Source organism: Antechinus flavipes, chromosome 3, assembly GCF_016432865.1.
Source record: "Antechinus flavipes isolate AdamAnt ecotype Samford, QLD, Australia chromosome 3, AdamAnt_v2, whole genome shotgun sequence".
Taxonomy (NCBI): domain Eukaryota; kingdom Metazoa; phylum Chordata; class Mammalia; order Dasyuromorphia; family Dasyuridae; genus Antechinus; species Antechinus flavipes.
In genome coordinates this window covers 239076326-239097389 of record NC_067400.1, presented here as the reverse complement: position 1 = coordinate 239097389, position 21064 = coordinate 239076326, and the positions used below count along the sequence as shown (strand labels likewise).

General features: G+C 32.0%; 1 protein-coding gene across 1 annotated transcript in view; it reads left to right on the top strand.

The window, feature by feature from the left end:
• Window positions 1-3910: 3910 nt before the first annotated feature.
• The window catches only part of LOC127557133 (lipase member I-like), a 50799-nt gene continuing 33645 nt past the window's right edge, over window positions 3911-21064 (top strand). Inside the window, exons 1-2 of the mRNA XM_051990571.1 lie at window positions 3911-4327; window positions 9931-10039. Coding sequence (XP_051846531.1) covers window positions 3911-4327; window positions 9931-10039 — 526 coding nt within the window. The remainder of the gene's footprint in view (window positions 4328-9930; window positions 10040-21064) is intronic.

The window sequence follows — 21064 nt, the reverse complement described above, 5'->3', positions numbered from 1 at the left end:
TATACATGTATTTGGGGGGGAGATGCTGTTAAAATAGAAATTTAAGCTCTGAAATTTGCAATCCTAATGAATTTTCTATTTTCTAATTAATTGATCATAGACCCAATAGGGCTATGCCATGACATACTGGGTAGTAATAGCCATCATCAGAAATATTCTTTTTTTCCTCTGAACTCATGCAGAACTTAATGTCTTCCTGATGCTCTTATATTTTACACTATGATTATTGTAATGCAATTATAAGTTTTGATTAAATTATTACACTACAAAAAGAATAAGATAATATTCCATAACATTCCAGGGCTTTCCCAATTGATGGCTGTCCCCACAGTTGCTAATTTTTATTTTTCACCACAAGCATAATTGCTATGTATAATTTTGTATTTCCTTAGATTTTGTTTTAATTTTTTTTTGTTAACTTCCTTAAATGTCTCTGTTATTTTTTCTTTTCCCTCTTATTGCCCTCTTGAGTGAAATATATTCCTGTACTTAATTGTGTCTGTTTTTTCACTCTTTTTATCAGTACACATGAGAGTAAAATTTACACTCACCCTTCTCACCCCTTCCTTATTTTTATTGACTTTAATTTGTATACTTTAATTGTATAAAACAATTTTTAGCTTTCTTCTTCCTTCTCCAACTTCACAGTATATTTCTCTTCCTTTCATATTCCATTCTTCTTTTATAATTATTGAAACATAACATTGAAGCATAACAGAACCACCCCAAGGCCCTTTGTCTGGTTGGATTCCTTCTGTGGTCCTTGATGATTATAGGGTTCTGGGTATTCAAGTGTATTGTCTCTCTACATTATGCTCTAAACAGTTTATCTTTTTATAATTCCTTAGCATAACTTTTGGTATTTAACTTTGGTTTTTCTCTTAAGGTCTGTTTATACTTTAAAATTATATTGTCTGTTTAAGTAAAGATGATTTTTCCCCCTTTAGGAAATTCTCTTTGAGGGAAAAGTATAGAATACACTATGATAAGGTCAGGATTCAAAAGGATGATTTCTGATACATACATTGGCTAAATCTAAGATAAATTTAATTAAAGATATATGTGACCTTCTGAATTTATCCAGCCCAAATATAAACTTAGATTGCATTCTCTCCCCAGTCTATGCAAGTGGCAAAGGAGGAACAAGGGGCAAAGGACAGTCATATACTATATACACTTAGTAGTGAGCTAAAGAATTAGGTTAATTACCTAATATAAATCACAACCAGAAGATATAAAAGTCAATGATATCTTATTTCCTCTACATTACTTCTGCCTTTTTAGTTTCTCTGTTATCCTACTAGATAAAACTGCTTTTCTGTCCCTTGGTTTTCTGAAGCTATGACAAGCTCTTTCAAGAAAGGAAAAGCATTATATTCAAGCCCTTGAGGGACTTGCCATCTCTTAAACTAGATAGTACTAAAGGACATTATACCTTAGCTAGTTCTTCTTTACATAAAAACATTATCTACCTTTCCTCCAATGATCTTTCAGTAACTGGACTTCAAGCTCTTTCAATTGTCGATTCTGTTAGAGGCTGTGCTTTCTTATTCTTCTGAACTTTTGTGTCTCATTTTCTAATATCCTATTTTTTAGGGATGCTCATGTCTCAAATTGGGGCCCTTTTGTGAGTGGCAATCCATCTCCAACTCAGGTTAATAAACTCACAGTTATATCAGATATAATAATATTTGTTTCATTTTAATTTTTGATGTGAGTCTACCTACCTTGCTGGAAACATAATAGTTACTCACATGTGAACATATTGCAGATAGGCTTAGAACTTTTCCAAAATGGACAGATCAAACTTTTTTGGCAGCCTGATGGTCCTCCCATCAAATCTTTGTCAAATTTCATCAAGATATATGCTAAAGTTTAGACTGTCCGGTGAAAGCTAATAATTGCATTTTCAGTATAAGGCTTTATACTTGAGATGCTATAATTCAAGATTTAATTTATTTTGGTGATTGTTTTGACTTAAAGAAAAGGAGAAAATTAAACCTTTAGAGGGGACAAAAAGATATATATATATATATGTATATATGTATATATATGTATATGTGTTTATATATATAGAGAGAGAGAGACAGAATCAGATAGAGACATAGCGAGACAGAGAGAGAAAGAGAGGGAGGGAGGGAAGTAATGAGGGAGGAGGGGATATATATATATATATATATATATATATATATATATATATATATATATATATATATATATATATATAATTGGAGGGCTGTTTGTAAAACATTTATTATCATGATCTTAATGTGTTCTATAAAAATTCAGAACTCTTAAACCTCTGTATACATCATTTTGATCCTTTCCCACCCAACATCATGAATTACAGCCTTGTCTACCATTCTTGAATCAGATTTAAAAATATGCTTCTACTCCCCACTAAATTTTCAAATATTCCTATTACTCTTAATTTCTCAGGTATATTTTTCAAAACTCTGAAAAAAATTATATGATATGAAACTAGGGGGAAAATGATTTGTAGTCATCTTCAACTTCAATTAGTACTTGTGCAAGTTTATGGAGTATTTGATGTCATGTTTTTATTATATGCTGATCCCATCATCGATCCCAGTCTCACAGTTAAGTGGCAATTAACCTCTGTTATGATCCCATACTCTGAAATCCTTAAGAATCTTAAATGGTGACTGAAGCAGATCTTGATAATATACTAGGCTTGTATGCTTTATGATCTCAACCTATGGTGAATGACAATGTCATAAGTGATATTTAGCTCTTACCAGTTTTGGTGCCTTTTGCCCATGATGACTAAATGTCAGCAAAATCTCAAGGGTAGCCAAGGTAGGAAGGTTTACAGAAATATACATATACAGTACAATGCTCTCACACCACCATCTTATAGAGCAGAAAGTAAGGTTCAGGTTTTTTAAAATTTTAGTTCTAAGAAGTATATTTGCTATATAGTATTTATGATACTGTATGTTATATAAAATGAATATTGTCTGAAATCATTTTTTAAATAGAGATGCTGGCAAAAATGGATTACAGAATTCTAGGAAATTACTAGCAAGAAAAAATGTATTTTGTGTACAACTTTATTCTGCATATTACATATTATATTTCATGGTTACTGGGTTAGAAAAAGTGAACATTATCAGAATTTATGTTTTGTCATAAAGAATTATATGTAAACAGTATATTTTCAGCAATCTATAATGTAAGATTACAGGTTGGGTTTGTTTTTTTCTTTTTTTTGGTTGTAGAAATGCAACTTTCTATCTCCCATAAGTTCAGTATATATCAACATTAGTGTTTTGACTTTCATATCTTTTCTCTGATGAATGTTATTTCTATGAAAGTTAAGGATTACTTATATTTTGAAAAGAAATCAAATGTACTAATTGTTCATATGGTAGCCTTTACAACTTTTGTGTGTTTAGAAGAAAATATAAGAACTTATACTTAAATCAGTGACCACCTTAATTTAACAGAAAATACAAAAATTTCTTAAAATTTATGTAGCAATATTTTAAACATTTTTAAAGGAATCAAGATGGTGGCAGTGGAGGGGTTGTGGCATGTGGAATGTATACATAGGAATGTACATTTCATACATAAGAAGGAATGAGACAATGATTCAACAATGCATTGTAACCCAAGAAATGCTCTTTCCACTATTCTAAGTTGTACCCCAATTGTTCAAATGTTATCTGCTTTTGATTTTGGGTTTTGCTAGGCAGAAAAAAAAGGAATATAAAGTGTATTTTATCTAAGTCATTTGAAGAGTATATTTAGTGGATCTACATTCCTTTGCAATATTTTATTTTAAAAGGGAGTAAAGTTGAGTGGATAAAAATCTGCTTTTTCCATTTTTTTTTCTATATGAACCTCTAAAAAAATTTTGAATATTGAATATTACTTCAAATGTAGCATGCTGACTGTTTTGATACTTTGCTTTTCAGGTACAACAAATGCCTGTCTTGAATTTACTGAACTGAGTTTAAAGGATTCTTTTCTTGATATATTTAAGCCAAAAATAAAAGTCGGGTTGCTGTTGTTCACACGAGAAAGAATAAACTGTGCTCAGTCTCTTTTTACGAGGGATTTTACACTTAATAATAAGTTCAATATCACCAAAAAAACAGTTTGGATTGTTCATGGATATAGACCATTAGGCACAAACCCAGCATGGCTTCACAAATTTGTGAATTCTTTGCTGTCTTTAGAAGATGTGAATGTAATTGTAGTTGATTGGAATCAGGGTGCTGCAACTTTACTTTATCAAAGAGCTGTAAAAAGATGCTGGAAAGTTGCTACAATATTGAGAGAATACATTAAAAGGATGATGGTAAGTTGCGGATTTGTTTGCCTGAAAAAAATATGAAAGAAAAGATGAATTAATGTGAATGTATATTAAGAAATATCATAAAGTGAATTTTTTTCATTCTTTTAAAGTCATTCTTTATAAAGTAAAACTTGAAAGAAGAAAAATATGGATGAATTAAGCTGTTGATAGATAAGGAGATTGATTTGCTAAGTTACTAATTATCCTAAAAAATAATAGACTAACATTCAGTGAAGTGGACCAAAATTAAAATGAAATATTGCCTTTAGAACTCTACTGAAATAGTACTAAAATAAGGCCTTTTTGGCAAAGCATCTGTGTTATAGATTTTAAAATATTTTGTCATAAAACAGCTAAATATATCACTTGTGAATGAATTACATTTTCTCTTTCTAAATTTTAATTTTTTATACATTAATTATCTGTCCCTCATACTTTACTTCCTCCCATTCCAAAAAAACAACACTAGAAAAGAAAACAAAATCCTCAAAACAAAAATATGTGGTTTAGCAAATCAGTTGCCATAACTACAACTCATGACTAAAAATCAATGTATTTGTCATTATACATTTCTCTGGCAGGAAATGAATAGTCTTAACCCAGCTTTTGAAATGATCATCAATTGGGGTTTTTAAGTCATTTAAAGTTTCTTTTCTCTAAAAGACTTTAAAATTAAGTTGCTTTTCTCTATAACTATTACAGTAAGACAAGGGGGGAAATTGAAGGAATGAAGAAAGGCAGAGAGGAAACAGAATTATTAGTTTCTGCAGATGATATGAATGTTTTAGTTTTAGAACACCAGAGTCAACTAAAATACTCATTGAAACAATTGACAATTTCAGTGAAGTTGTAGAATACAAAATAAACTCATACAAATCATCTTTTTTTTCTCTATAGAACCAACAAAATTAGAAGGAAGAAATAGACTAGGAAATTTCATTTCAATTAACAACAGGCAGCACCAAATACTTGGTAATCTGCCTGCTAAGATATGCACAGACATTATGTGAACAAAATTATAAAACAGTTCTTCCTCAACAAAAACAAATATAAATATTTGGAGACTTAATTATTGTTCATGTATAGGCTGAGAAAATATAACAGAAATGACAACAGTACCTAAATTAGCTTACTTATATTCACCAGCATTTCAAACTATCAAAAGATTATTTGATAGAATTTAAAAAAAAAGAATAACAAAATTCTTATGATGAAACTAAATGTCTATCATATCAAGAGTTGTTGTTCATTCATTTAGTCATGTCTGACTCTTAGGGATCCAATGGGTCACAGTATATCAGAGTGTTCTATCTATACTATCTCGTGAAGTCTCTTCAAGCTCATGATACTATCTCTCTAATCACTTGCCATTTCTTTTTTTTTTCTTCAATCTTTTCCAACATCAGGGTCTTTTCCAATCATATCAAGAAGAAAAGGAGAAGAAAGGCTGCCTAGCAATACCAAATCTCAAACTCTTCTTCACAACTATAATCATCAAAATACTTTGGTACAGACTGAGAAACAGAGAGATTGATCAGTGGAACTAACATATTATGTACAGAAACAAGTGTAAATTGGTGATTGCTTAACCAAAAGATTTCAGATAGTATATTTAGAACTTGCTTTTTGACAAAAGGTTTTGAGAAAATAGGACAATAGTCTCATAGGAATGATGTATAGATAAATATCTGATACCATATATCTAGGTAAATTTGAAATGCATGCATGATCTGAACATAAAAAGTGATATTGTAAACAAGTTAGAGAAGCTTGGGGAAAATTACCTATCAGATTTATGAGTAGGGAAAGAATTCATGAAGAAAAAAAAGATAGGTTCATAGGTAGTAAAATGGACAGTTTTGATTACATAATATAAAAAGTCTTACATAAGTGAAACTAATACATATAAAATTAAAATGAAAACAAAATTAGGGGGAAATACTTTTGCCTCAAGTTTTTCTGCTTTAAATTTTACTTATGATAAATATTGAATTGAATCAAATTTATAAGAATAAGATTATCAAGTAACAAGTAATTAATTTTCAGAGGAATGAAATCAATAGCCATGGGAAAATTATTTAATTTACAAATAATTAAAGAAACACAATTTAAAACAACTTAAAGTAATACCACATACATACCCTCCAAATTGGCTAAGTTGACAAAAAAAGAAAAATGGCAAATGCTGGTAAGGGTCTGAGAAAACTAATATGTCAATACACTATTTGTGGACCTGTGAACTTTTTCAACCATTCTGGGAAGCAATTTAGAATTCTTGTACAAAGTTATGTATAAAATCTATTAAACTCTATTTATTCTTTGACCTAATTATCTGATATGTTAGGTCTCTAATGAGATCAAAGGAAGAGGAAAATAATCCATATATACAAAAATATTTATAGGAAGTTATTTATGTTAGAAAGAATTGAAAACTTTTAGAGTGTATATCAAGTATACTGTCTAAATAAATTACAGTACATGAATGTAATGGAATTGCTATAAAAATGAGAAAGGCAATTTCAAAAAAATACAATCAATAGAGTTAGATATATGGCTGTAAAGCTAAGTAAGCAGTATCAGTAGAATGATATATTCAATAAAGATAATCGGCTGTGAATGATAGTGGAACTCTGACTCATTTGGGATATAGTTAACAGATTTTATTCTTTTCCTTTCTTTGAAAAAGAAAAGAAACTATGTATTTGTCAAGTACTTCAATACTTCTTTTATGCTGTATTTTCTTTTACATGTCATATATATTTGTCTTATTATTCCTGCCAGTTGCTTTAGTATTTGATGATATGGAGTATCAGAGCCAAATGACAGAAATTCATCCATTACTGTTAAGTATCATTTTTAGCATCTCATTACTTGATTGGATATCAACTTTATCAGCCATTTTTCCTAGGGTTTCCAGTATAAAGATCTTTCTACTTTGTAGTTTAAGGCAATCAAACAAGAATAGAGAATTTCTGCTTTTTTTCTTATAGTTTTAATTGTTATTGATAGGTAGTTTTTTTTTTTTTAAGTTATCAAACTTTTTTGGTCTCAGGGCACCTTAAAATATGAAATATCATTGAGGATTTTTCAGAGTTTTTGATTATGTGAGCTATTTTTTGATATTTACTGTATTAGAAATTTTAAAATATAAGCATTATAAAAAAGCATAGATCTCATGGAAACCTGGAAAATATTCAGGGAGAGTCTAGATTACAATTTGAGAATCACTGATATGTAGAGCACTTTTCATCCTCAATATAATCCTGTAAAAGGTAAATCAGAAAGCATTACTGAATGCTTACTATATACCAGATATGGTGCTAAGTAGGCTGAGAAAGGAAGGAAGGAAGGAAGGAAGGAAGGAAGGAAGGAAGGAAGGAAGGAAGGAAGGAAAGAAAGAAATGTATGTAAACAGAAAAGACAAATCCCCTTACTAGCCATACTTTTAAAAACTCAAATATATGTCTAAATGTGTATTGACTTCACCACCTCTCAGTCTAGAGGAGGGTAATTATTTAATAATGAGTTCTTTGAATTTTAGTTAGTCATTGCTTTGATTAGAGCTCCCAAAGTTTTTTTATTCCTTTATAATATTTCACAAATTACTGCCCTGATTTTATTCATGTCATTTTGTATTATTGTATTCATTGTTTAGCCAAGTTTTTTCCATACCTATCATTTTGTATTTTGTACCACCACATATTGTTTTTCTTCAGCTTCATATTCTAAACCTTGTTTGGCTATTCTTCAAATATTCCAAATATTTTCTACTACCTAAAGAGGTGGCATAATTATTTTTGTAACTCTGGGTCCTTTTCTTCTTTCTTTAATCTCTTTGGAGTATAGACCTAGTAGTGGCATCATTGGATCAAAGCATGTGTATAAGTTAAGTAGCTTTAAGTATGAGTATAAGTTAATCTCAATTGTTTCATAAATATTTTGGCAATTTCATAGCTCTAGGAATAGGGCTTTAATGTTACTGTTTCCGCATGTTTTTGTCAGTGTTTGTTAATTTCATTTTGGGGAGTTAATTTTTCCAATTTTATGGTTTTGAGGTAATAGCTTAAATTATTTAAATTGCATTTCTCTATTATTAGTGATGTAGATAATTTTATATGATTATTGACAGTTTTAATTTCTTCTGAAAACTGTCTATTCATATCTTTTGATCATCTAACAATTGGAGAATGGTTTTTATTCTTATAAATAACTCAATTCCCTATTTATCTTAAAAAGGAGAGTATCTGAGAAATTTTCTGTGAAGATTTTCCTCAATTTCTTCATTCTTTTCTAATTTTAGCTTCATTGATTTGTTGAAAAATTTACTTTTATGTAACAAAATTGTCTGCTTTGACTTCTTATAAACCTCTCTTGTTTGATCATGAACTATTATAACACTAGTAAATCAAGCAGGATTGTTATATGATATCATTTTTATACATAAACCACAGTTGCATTTGTTTATACTGTGAAATGCTGATCCCTACATAATTTCTGTCATGTGGTTTTCCCATTTTTAATGATTTTTGTTGAATAGAGAGTTCTTGATTTAGTGGCTAGAATCTTTTGAAATATCATACTCTGTTACCATGCTCATTTACTTCTATATACTGTGAATCTAAACTATTCTTTTAATAAATTTTCTATTTATGATCAAGTGAAAAATCATTTTGAAAATCATGGCTTTGTAGTACTGTTTGAGATCTGATACTTCTAGGCTCTCTTTCTTTCCATTTTTAAAATTTGTTCCTTTGATATTCTTGATCTTTTATTCATCCAGATAGATTTTTATATTATTTTTTCTATTTATATGAGATAATCCTTTGGAAGTTTGATTGATATGGCACTGAAAATGAAATTAACTTAGACAGCATTGTCATTTTTATTATATTGACTTATTCTCCCCATGACCAATTTATTTAGTTATTTGTGTGAAGAATGCTTTGTATTTGTGTCCCAGATATGTTCTTTTTGCTATGTTGACTAGTCAGTATTTGATATTGTCTGTACCTATTTCAAAATAATTTCTCCTCTTTCTGTTAATTTTTTTTGTGATATGTAGAAATACTGATGATTTGTATGGTTTTATTTTATATCCTGCAAATTGGTTGATTGAATCAATTACTTTGGGTGGATATTCTAGAGTTCTAAGTAAATTGTCCTATCGTCCACAAAAAGATAGGTTTTTTCCTATTTATGCTTGTTCTCTCAATTTGTTTTTGTTCTTTTCTTATTGCTTTCTTATTAATATTTCTTATTAACACAAATGACATGTTTAAGGAGTATGATAGAAGATCAAGAGCACATGGCTATGAAGAAGGGAAAACAAATTCTTTAGGGTATGGATCTAGATGTAGGCATAAAAGAATCACAAGGGAATTTCAATGACTGAGATACTTCTTAATGACAATGCTAATGATGGCTGAGATAATATCAATGAAGATGTGAAAAAATTGACAATTGATAGAGGTGATGAGGGTATTGCAATGTTGCAACTTACATTTGGAATTAAAATGGAAAAATATATGTCTTAGAACTTAACACATTTCTGATCAAAGATATTTTAGTATTTATAATATACCATAATAATATATTCTTAATTACAGAAACTTGGAATTTCTCTTCAGTCTTTTCATTTCGTAGGAGTAAGCCTTGGAGCTCATATATCAGGATATGTTGGAAGCATATTTAAAGGCCGAATTGGGAGAATTACTGGTAAGCAATTTAAGTTGAATTGTTAATTAAAGCACTTCCTCCATACTGGTTAATCTTGGGGGGCAATTAGAGCCTAAAGCCTCCAGCACAAATCTCTTCTCCAACTGCAACCAACAAGGAAAGAATGGAGCTCCTGCTTTTGTACATAATCATTTTGTTAAAAATTCTGAATAGAAAAGAGAAAGAAAAATTCTGAATAGAATGGAGTACTATTTATTATATAAGAAATGATGAACAGACAAATTCCAGAAAAACCTTGAAACATTTAAATGAAGAGATACTGAGTGAAGTGAAATAGAACCAGGAGAACACTGTATACAATAACAGCAAAACTGTGCAATGATCAACTATGATAGACTTATCTCTTCTTAGCAATACAGTGATCCAAAACAATTTCAATAGACTTGTGATGGAAAATGTCATTACTTTCAGAGAAAGAACTATGGAGACTGAATGAAGATCAAAGCATAATATTTTCACTTCTTTTTCTTTTTCTCATTGTTTTTCCATTTTGTTCTGATTTTTATTTTACAACATAACTGACATGGAAATATGTTTTAAATGTATAATTATACAACATAAATGTATAACTTATATAACTCCTGTCATTTTATTTGCTTATTTGGGAAGGGGGAAAAGAAGGCAGGGAAGGAGAAAGCATTGGAATTCACAACCTTACAAAAATAAATGTTAAAAACTTTCTTTGTATGCAATTAGAAAAAATAAAATACTATCAAGTGGGGAAAAATTCTGAGTAGCTTTAACCTTGAAAACAAGTAATTAAGATAAAAAATGCACAAAAAGCATAAAAGTGGGTTGAGTGCTACTGAGTTCTTTTCAGGGCTGCTGTCAACCTTTGGTGGGCACCTGGCATTCAACTCTCACATGTAATTCCAAGGAGTTGTAACATGCATAGCATCTATGCCATAGTAAACCTTCTCAGGAAGATGAGGTAAACAAGACTGAAGGTAACTGATGGATATCAAAACCATTATCAGTGAGTTAGAGGGTAAATATCCCAAACATATGAAAACTTCCTCAGCATGAGTTGGGAACATTATGTTCCTGTGGCCAGAAGTAGGTTCTGTGGAGTACTTAGATCTTGGTCAGACAAAGAAGATACCAAAATTATCCATTGAACCCTAGACCATTGCCAGTCATCTTGACTTTTGTCCTGCCCATGGACTTTAATGACTGTGAAGGAAAGAGTAAGGCTAATGACTTTGTGCAACTCTCCCTCATTTAAATCTATTTCACGTGCAAGTCAAGGTACCACCCAATAATGGTCTGCTTCAAAAATGAAAAAAAAAAAAAAAAAAAAACAAGAACAAGTTAATACATCAAAGTTGCTCACTATCCTAAAAATGATTATCTAATAGCCTTCTAGCTTCAAGGCAGTATTGAAAAATTAATAAACTTAAAAAAAGATGATCTGTTCTATTCCTGAAAAAAAAAACAATTAGGGTAATAGAAATATTAAATTGGTATCAGGAATGTTTGTGAGAAAATGAGGAAAATCTCAAAACAAACCTGATCAGCATTTCCCTCTTTTTTTTTTATTTTAATTTTTTAATTTTTTTAAACTTGTTATTGACAGAACCCATGCCAGGGTAATTTTTTACAGCATTATCCCTTGCACTCACTTCTGTTCCGATTTTTCCCCTCCCTCCCTCTACCTCCTCCCCCAGATAGCAAGCAGTCCTTTATATGTTAAATAGGTTACAGTATATCCTAGATACAATATATGTGGGCAGAACCAAACAGTTCTCTTGTTGCACAGGGAGAATTGGATTCAGAAGGTATAAATAACCCGAGAAGAAAAACAGAAATGTAAGCAGTTTATATTCATTTCCCAGTGTTCTTTCTTTGAATGTAGCTGCTTCTGTCCATCCTTGATCAGTTGAAACTGAATTAGCTCTCTTTATCGAAGAGATCCACTTCCATCAGAATACATCCTCAAACAGTATCGTTGTTGAGGTATATAGTGATCTCCTGGTTCTGCTCATTTCACTTACCATCAGTTCATGTAAGTCTTGCCAGTTCTCTTTGTGTTCATCCTGCTGGTCATTTCTTACAGAACAATAATATTCCATAACATTCATATACCACAATTTACTCAACCATTCTCCAATTGATGGGCATCCATTCATTTTCCAGCTTCTAGCCACTACAAACAGGGCTGCCACAAACATTTTGGCACATACAGGTCCCTTTCCTTTCTTCAGTATCTCTTTGGGGTAGAATCCCAGTAGAAACACTGCTGGATCAAAGGGTATGCACAGTTTGATACCTTTTTGAGCATAGTTCCAAATTGCTCTCCAGAATGGCTGGATGTGTTCACAATTCCACCAACAAAGTATCAGTGTCCCTGTTTTCCCACATCCCCTCCAACATTCCACATTGTCTTTCCCTGTCATTCTAGCCAATCTGACAGGTGTGTAGTGGTATCTCATAGTTGTCTTAATTTGCATTTCTCTGATTAATAATGATTTGGAGCATATTTTCATATGACTATAAATAGTTTTAATTTCTTCGTCTGAGAATTGTCTGTTCATATCCTTTGACCATTTATCAATTGGAGAATGGCTTGATTTCTTATAAATTAGAGTCAGTTCTCTATATATTTTGGAAATGAGGCCTTTATCAGAACCTTTGATTATAAAAATGTTTTCCCAGTTTATTGTTTCCCTTTTAATGTTATCTGCATTTGTTTTGTTTTTACAAAAACTTTTCAATTTGATATAATCAAAATTTTCTATTTTGTGGTCAATAGTGATCTCTAGTTCTGCTTTGGTCATAAATTCCTCCCTCTTCCACAGGTCTGAGAGGTAAACGATCCTATGCTCTTCCAATTTATTTATAATCTCATTCTTTATGCCTAGGTCATGAACCCATTTTGACCTTATCTTGGTGTAGGGTGTTAAGTGTAGGTCAATGCCTAGTTTCTGCCATATTAATTTCCAATTTTCCCAGAAATTTTTGTCAAATATTGTGTTCTTATCCCAAAAACTGGGGTCTTTGGGTTTGTCAAACACTAGATTATTAAAGTTATTGGCTGTTTTGTCCTTTGAACCTAACCTATTCCATTGATAAACTAGTCTTATTTCTTAGCCAATACCAGATGGTTTTAGTAAATGCTGCTTTATAATATAATTTTAGATCTGGTACAGCTAGGCCACCTTCCTTTGATTTTTTTTTCATTAATTCCCTTGAAATTCTTGACCTTTTGTTTTTCCATATGAACTCTGTTGTTATTTTTTCTAGGTCATCAAAATAGTTTTTTGGGAGTCTGATTGGTATAGCGCTAAATAAATAGATTAGTTTAGGTAGTATGGTCATCTTTATTATATTTGCTCGCCCAATCCAAGAGCATTTAATATTTTTCCAGTTGGTTAGATCAGACTTAATTTGTGTGGAAAGTGTTTTGTAGTTTTGCTCATAAAGTTTCTGATTTTCCCTTGGCAGATAGATTCCTAAATATTTTATATAATCAGTAGTTACTTTAAATGGAATTTCTCTTTGTAACTCTAACTGTTGGGTTTTGTTAGTGATGTATAAGAATGCTGATGACTTATGTGGATTTATTTTGTATCCTGCAATTTTGCTAAAGGTGTGGATTGTTTCTAATAACTTTTTAGTAGAGTATCTGGGGTTCTCTAAGTATACCATCATATCATGAGCAAAGAGTGATAATTTGGTTTCCTCATTGCCTATTCTTATTCCTTTAATCTCTTTCTCAACTCCTATTGCCAAAGCTAGCATTTCTAATACAATATTAAATAGTAATGGTGATAGTGGGCAACCTTGTTTCACTCCTGATCTTATTGGGAATGGTTGCAGTTTGTCCCCGTTACTACATATGATGCTTACTGCTGGTTTTAAATAGATGCTCCTGATTATTTTAAGGAAAAGTCCATTTATTCCTATACTCTCAAGAGTTTTTCATAGGAATGGATGTTGGATTTTATCAAATGCTTTTTCTGCATCTATTGAGATGATCATATGGTTTTTGTTAATTTGATTATTAATATGGTCAATTATATTGATAGTTTTCCTAATATTGAACCATCCCTGCATTCCTGGTATAAATCCTACTTGATCGTGGTGTATTATCCTGGGGATGATTTCCTGGAGTCTTTTTGCTAATATCTTATTTAAGATTTTAGCATCAATATTCATTAGGGAAATTGGTCTATAATTTTCTTTCTCTGTTTTCAACCTACCTGGTTTAGGTATCAGTACCATGTCTGTGTCATAAAAGGAATTTGGGAGGATTCCTTCATTCCCTATTTTTTCAAATAGTTTATATAGCATTGGGGCTAATTGTTCTTTGAATGTTTGGTAGAATTCACATGTAAATCCATCTGGTCCCGGGGATTTTTTTTTTAGGGAGTTGATTAATAGCTTCTTCTATTTCTTTTTCTGAAATGGGACTATTTAAGCAATTTACTTCCTCCTCTGATAATCTGGGAAGCCTATATTTTTGGAGGTAGTCATCCATTTCACTTAGGTTATCAAATTTATTGGCATAAAGTTGGGCAAAGTAACCCCTTATTATTTCTTTAATTTCCTCTTCATCAGTGGTAAGTTCTCCTTTTTCATTTTTAAGACTGCCAATTTGATTTCCCTCTCTCCTTTTTCTAATCAGATTTACCAAAGGTTTATCAATTTTATTGGTTTTTTTCATAAAACCAACTCTTAGTTTTATTTATTAGTTCAATAGTATTTTTACTTTCTATATTATTAATTTCTCCTTTTAATTTTAAAATTTCAAGTTTAGTAATTGATTGGGGGTTTTTAATTTGGTCTTTTTCTAACTTTTTTAAGTTGCAGGCCCAATTCATTGATCTTCTCTTTTTCTATTTTATTCAAGTAAGCCTCTAAGGATATAAAATTTCCCCTTATTACTGCTTTGGCTGCATCCCATAAATTTTGATATGATGTCTCATTGTTGTCATTATCTTGAGTGAAATTATTAATTGTGTCTATAATTTGCTGTTTCACCCAATCATTCTTTAAGATGAGATTATTTAGTTTTCAATTACTTTTTGGTCTATTTATACCTAACTTTTTGTTGAATGTAGTTTTTATTGCATTGTGATCTGAAAAGAAAGCATTTACTATTTCTGCCTTCCTGCATTTAATTTTGAGGTCTTTATGTCCTAATATATGGTCATTTTTTGTGTAGGTTCCATGAACTGCTGAGAAGAAAGTATACTCCTTTCTGTCACCATTCAGTTTTCTCCAGAGATCTATCATACCTAATTTTTCTAATATTCTATTTACCTCTTTAATGTCTTCCTTATTTGTTTTGTGATTTGATTTATCTAAATCTGAAAGTGCAAGATTGAGATCTCCCACTATTATAGTTTTGCTGTCTATTTCTTCTCGCAACTCTCTTAGCTTCTCTTTAAGGAAGTTAGATGCTATACCACTTGGTGCATATATGTTTAATACTGATATTGCTTCATTGTCTATAGTACCCTTAAGCAAGATATAGTTTCCTTCCTTATCTCTTTTAATTAGATCAATCTTTGCTTTTGCTTGATCTGAGATAAGGATGGCTACCCCTGCTTTTTTGACTTCACCTGAAGCATAATAGATTTTGCTCCAGCCTTTTACCTTTACTCTGTATGTATCTCCCTGTTTTAAATGTGTTTCCTGTAAACAACATATTGTAGGGTTCTGACTTTTGATTCAGTCTGCTATCTGTCTCCTCTTTATGGGAGAGTTCAACCCATTCACATTTATGGTTAAAATGACTAATTCTGTATTTCCTGCCATCCTAATATCCCCAAATTATACTTTTCTTTTTCTTGCCCTCCTTCCCTTCTTCCCTATTATTAAACTTATTTAATAATTGTATTACTCAGCTCTCCCTCTTTAGTATCCCTTCCTCCTCCCTTTGAATCCCTTCCCCTTTCTTGTACCCTTCCCTTATTACTCTTTTTCCTTTTCCCTTTTCCTCTCCCACTTTTTAATGAAGTGAAAGAAGAATCTCTGTAAAATAATTATGTCAATTATTTCCTCTTTGAGCCAACTCTGATGAGAGTAGGATTCACACAATGTCCCCCCCTTCCCCAAGTTGCCTCAGATATGATAGGTTTCCTTTGCCTCATTGTTGCATATAGTTTCCCTCTTTTTATCTCCTCTTTTCCCTTTTTCTGACACTATCCCCTTTCCATTTCTACTTCCTTTTTTATATTATATCGGTAAAATCAAATTATACATATGGTTTTTGTGTATATCCATAACAGAAATACAGTTCTCAAGAATTCCTTTTACCTTTTTCTACTTCTCTTGAATCCTGTTGTTGGAGATCAATTTTTTTTTGTTTAAGTCTGGTTTTTTCCTTAGAAACAAATGAAATTCCTCTGTTTCATTAAATGTCCATCTTCTTTCATGGAAAAAAATACTCAGCTTAGCTGGGTAGTTTATTCTTGCCTGTATTCCTAGCTCTTTTGTCTTTCAGAATATCTGATTCCAGGCCCTTTGATCCTTTAATGTTGAGGCAGCCAGATCTTGTGTGACCCTTATTGTGGCATCTTGGTATTTGAACTTGTTTTTTCCTGGCTGCTTATAAAATTTTTTCTTTAGTCTGAAAATTTTGAAGTTTGGCCACTATTGTGTTCCTCAGTCTTTCTTTTAGGGTCTTTTTGAGAAGGTGTTCAATGAATTCTTTCAACACCTATTTTCCCTTCCGGTTCTATTACTTCTGGGAAGTTCTCTTTGATTTCCTGTAAAATAGTATCTAGGCTCTTTTTTTCATCATAATTTTTGGGTAGTCCAATTATCCTCAGGTTTTCTCTCCTAAATCTATTTTCCAGGTCCGTTGTTTTTCCAAGTAAATATTTGACATTTTTTTCCAATCTTTCATTTTTTTGGTTTTGCTTGGCTGATTCTTGATGTCTCAATGAATCAGTCATTTCTATTTGTTCAGTTCTGATTTTTAGTGAGTTATTTTCTTCATTAGCTTTTTTTTACTTCTTTTTGTATATATCCAATTGAGTTGTTTTGCTCTGTGGAATTTTTTTCCCATTTCACTATTTTTTTTTTTTTTTAGCGAGTTATTTTCTTTTTCCAGTTCATAAATTCTGTTTCCCTGCTCTTCTTGGGAGTTTTTTACTTTTTCCAATTCACATTTCAGGAAGTTGTTTTCTTTTCCCACTTAATCAAATTTTTCTTTTAGTGAATTATGTGCCTTTTCTGTACTCTCTTGCATAGCTTCTCTTTCCTTTCCCCATTTCTCTTCTAACTGTCTTTTAAGGTTTTTAATAGTTCTCCTCTAGGAGATCCTTTTGTATTGGGGTCCAAGTCTGGAGACTGTCTGCTATTATTTCTTCAGGGTTGAAAAGCTGTTCTCTTTCTGCATAGAAACTATCAATCGTTCTTTTGATTTTTTTACTCATTTTGTTGAAGCCTGTAGGATCTGCCTTCAGAGCCAGGAGGTTACCAGCTTCCTCTGCAGAGCAGTGAAAGGTGTATGGACAAGTAGCTGTCCTGCCAACCGGCTACAAAAAGCAGCGAGGTACTGGAATGCTCTGGGAAAGAGTTCCCCACCCGAAAGTAACTCAGGCCTGCAGGGCCCGGCTGGGAAAGTACCCTGCAAAGAACCTCAGCTGTGTGAAATAACGACTGCTCTGGGCTAGAAGCTGAGCAGTGAGAGTTTCACTTCCCAAGCCAAAGCCTGCCCTGGGGCTGTGGGTGTTAGCAATTGAGCAGTGAATGGATTTGCAGGGACCAGAAGTGTCTGCTGGGGAAGCACAATCTGCTGGGGAAGTTCTATTGCCCCAGGCCGAGCCCCCCACTCTGCTGATTAGAGGCTGCCCAGGCTGTGCCCTCCTGCTGTGTAGATTAGTAACTGCCCTGGCAAAAGCCCTGAACTGCAAGATGTGGCTGCAGGGCTGTGTTACACTTCCGGGTTTGAGGGGTTACAGCTAGATCTCGTTAGGTTCTGGCGTTTTTTAGAGGACCCTCTGTTTTAGGCTTTAATTTCTATGCCAGTTTACTGCTTTGTAGTCAAGGCAGAGCAGTTAGCCTATAGCAGAGTCGTCTCTATAACTTCTCTAGCCACAGAGATCACTCCTGCCCGTGGTCTGCTCAGGATGCCAGCTTCTCGCTGCCTGTGCTAGTCTGTTCCTGGCCCCTCAGGACAAACCTTTCCTGGCGAGCTTCCAGATTGACTTTGGCTGGTAAATTGTAGTGCTTCTAATCTTCATGAATTTAAGCAGTGAAGAGCTGTTTTTGAGGCTGAATTAAATAGTTGGTTATGAGGGGAATGAGAGGAGCTTAGAGAGTCGTGTGTACCTTCTCCGCCATCTTGGCTCTGCCCCCAGAAGTCCAATGATGAGCATTTCTCTAGCATTTAGTGTTAGGAGTTGCTAGGGGGTGCTAAAAAGTTGAATCCTCTCCAGGAGAAGACAGTCAATATGTGTCAGGGTTGTAAACTTAGACACAGATCTTGCTGATTCAAAGACCATCTCTCTATCAATTATGATATACAGCCTCTCTGAATAGATAATTTAATTTTCTAAAATAATAAAGAACAATGTAATTCAGCTGCAAAAAGAAATAACACAATATTGTTGATTCTTTTTAACAGTGGAAATTAAGATTTCATGTAAATACATATGTATATTAATAATCATTTCCCATCTGTCATTAAATAGGCTCACACACTGATTCATACTCCATTGACTTATCCCTTAACTTCCTTTTTTTCCCATATGAACACTACTAGGGATTAAAGTTATGCCAAACATATATTTACATCATCATAGTATCCCAAATGCATAAAATTTTTAGTATAAAATCCACCATATTACACAGCAGGAGTCACTTGATCTTAAAACTCATTCTCTAAGCATTCAGAACAGAATCAGTTTCAACAATTTGGACTCCCTAATTGATCTACTTCTGAGCTTTCCAAATTTTAGAGTTGCCTTTGGTCTTTCAATCACACTCTTTCAATAACTACTCCTTAATATTCAACAATCATTTTGCATATGCTTAACAAAAAATTATGTATTCTGTCCTCAGAATCTTTTACTCTTCTCATTTTACTTGCTGTAAAACTACTAGACCTTCCATCACAAGCATATGTCGAGGTACCCAATCTTATTACATCATTCCAAATGCCTGGACATAAGAGGAAAATCTTTAACAGTCTCTATTATGGAGCAGTCAAATCACTACCATGGGTCATTACAGATATAGTTGTTATTACTTCTTTGTCTCTCATACATATTATGCATATATAAAAATGGCTACACAGCCATGGTTCACATGTATTACCTCAGAAGAAAGTTCTCATAATATGACAGAGAATTAGCATGGTAAAAAAAAAAAAATAGTAGTGAAAGAGAAGATATCTCTATCCAACAACACTATTTTCCCTGTTGGAATTTCATTAAGATAAATCACTTCTAATAGCATTTGCAGATTTTTGCCCAGAAGATGCAACTTCCTTATATTTTTATGTGATTTTCAGAAGCCATTATGATTCCTGGCATTTTTATTAATAAAAAAAAAATTCTATAGATAAGGAAGAGACATTAGAAAAAATTCATCTGAGAGAAATATAGAGGTTTTAATGGCTGTAAGTTCAATATCAATGAAGACTGAAATAGAAGCAAAAAGAACCAATTTAGTATCTAATTGTACTTAGACACGCCTAGTGACCAGGCTTAACAAAGGGCTATTATGATATGTCATTGAGTTCTGGTGATATTCAATAGTCAATATTGGTGCTCATAAACTATTCCTTTTACAGAATAATCATTGATAAATTCTATAAAATTAAAAATTCAAGAACTGATTCAAAATATGTACAGATTTTATTAATATATTAGAAATTACACGATGAATTCATTCCACTTGAAAACTGAAGACAAAAATAAAAAATAAAAGACACCTCAATACTATATAAGTTCCTTCTAACAGTGGAGATAGTGGCAATAATGGGAGAAGCAATTATTGAAAATTATTTAATTTTCAGGCTACTGATAAATGCTAAATTAACTCTTGGTATTCTTATTGTGAGACAGTTCTTCATACAATGAATAGAAAGTAGCACATTAATGCAATGGTTGAACTTCATATAGACTGATATTCTTATGATAAATATAATCAGAATTCAATAATAGGTTGCTGGCAAGAGGGAAGATGTTTTACACATTTTCTTGGAATTCGAATAAAGGATTTAGTGGAGTTAGTTCTGTCATGTATCCAAAGGCAATAGTAAGTACTAGACATTATTATTTGACTGGAAAAACTTTTGCCTACAGATCACAAATATTTTCTTTTTAATTTTTTCTGATTTTCCAATCAAATGTAATTTCCCATTTTTCCCAATTACATGTAAGAACAATTTTTGACATTCAGTTTTTAAATTTTGAGTTCCAAATTTTCTCTACTCTCTTTCCCTCCCTTCCTAATATGGCAAAAATGTGATATGGATTATATATATATATGTTATATACATATATATATATACATATATAACATGTATCTATCTACTTATATATGTGCATATATGTTATGTAATCTTTTCCTTAGACGTATTGTAAAAAAAAAAAATGGATTTTTTAAAAATCCTATAAAAATTTTAAAATTACATGCTTCAATGTTCATTCAAATTCCATCAGTTCTTTTTCTGAAGATGGATAACATTTTCATCCTTTTGAGAACTGCCTTGATTATTATATTCCTGAGAATAGCTATGTCATTCACAGATGATCATTATACAGTATTGTAGTTATTATACATCGTGTTCTGGTTCTTCTCACTGCACTATATATCTATTCATGAGTAAATATTTCCAAATATTTCTAAAAGCATCCTTACATTTCTTACAGCACAGTAATATTCAGTCACAATCATATACCACAATTTCATCAGACATTCCCCACTTGAAACTTATTTACATCTAAATTAGTTCACACACACACACACACACACACACACACACACACCCCTTATCAACTGGCAATACTAAATCCACCAACAGAGAAGTAGGATATAAAG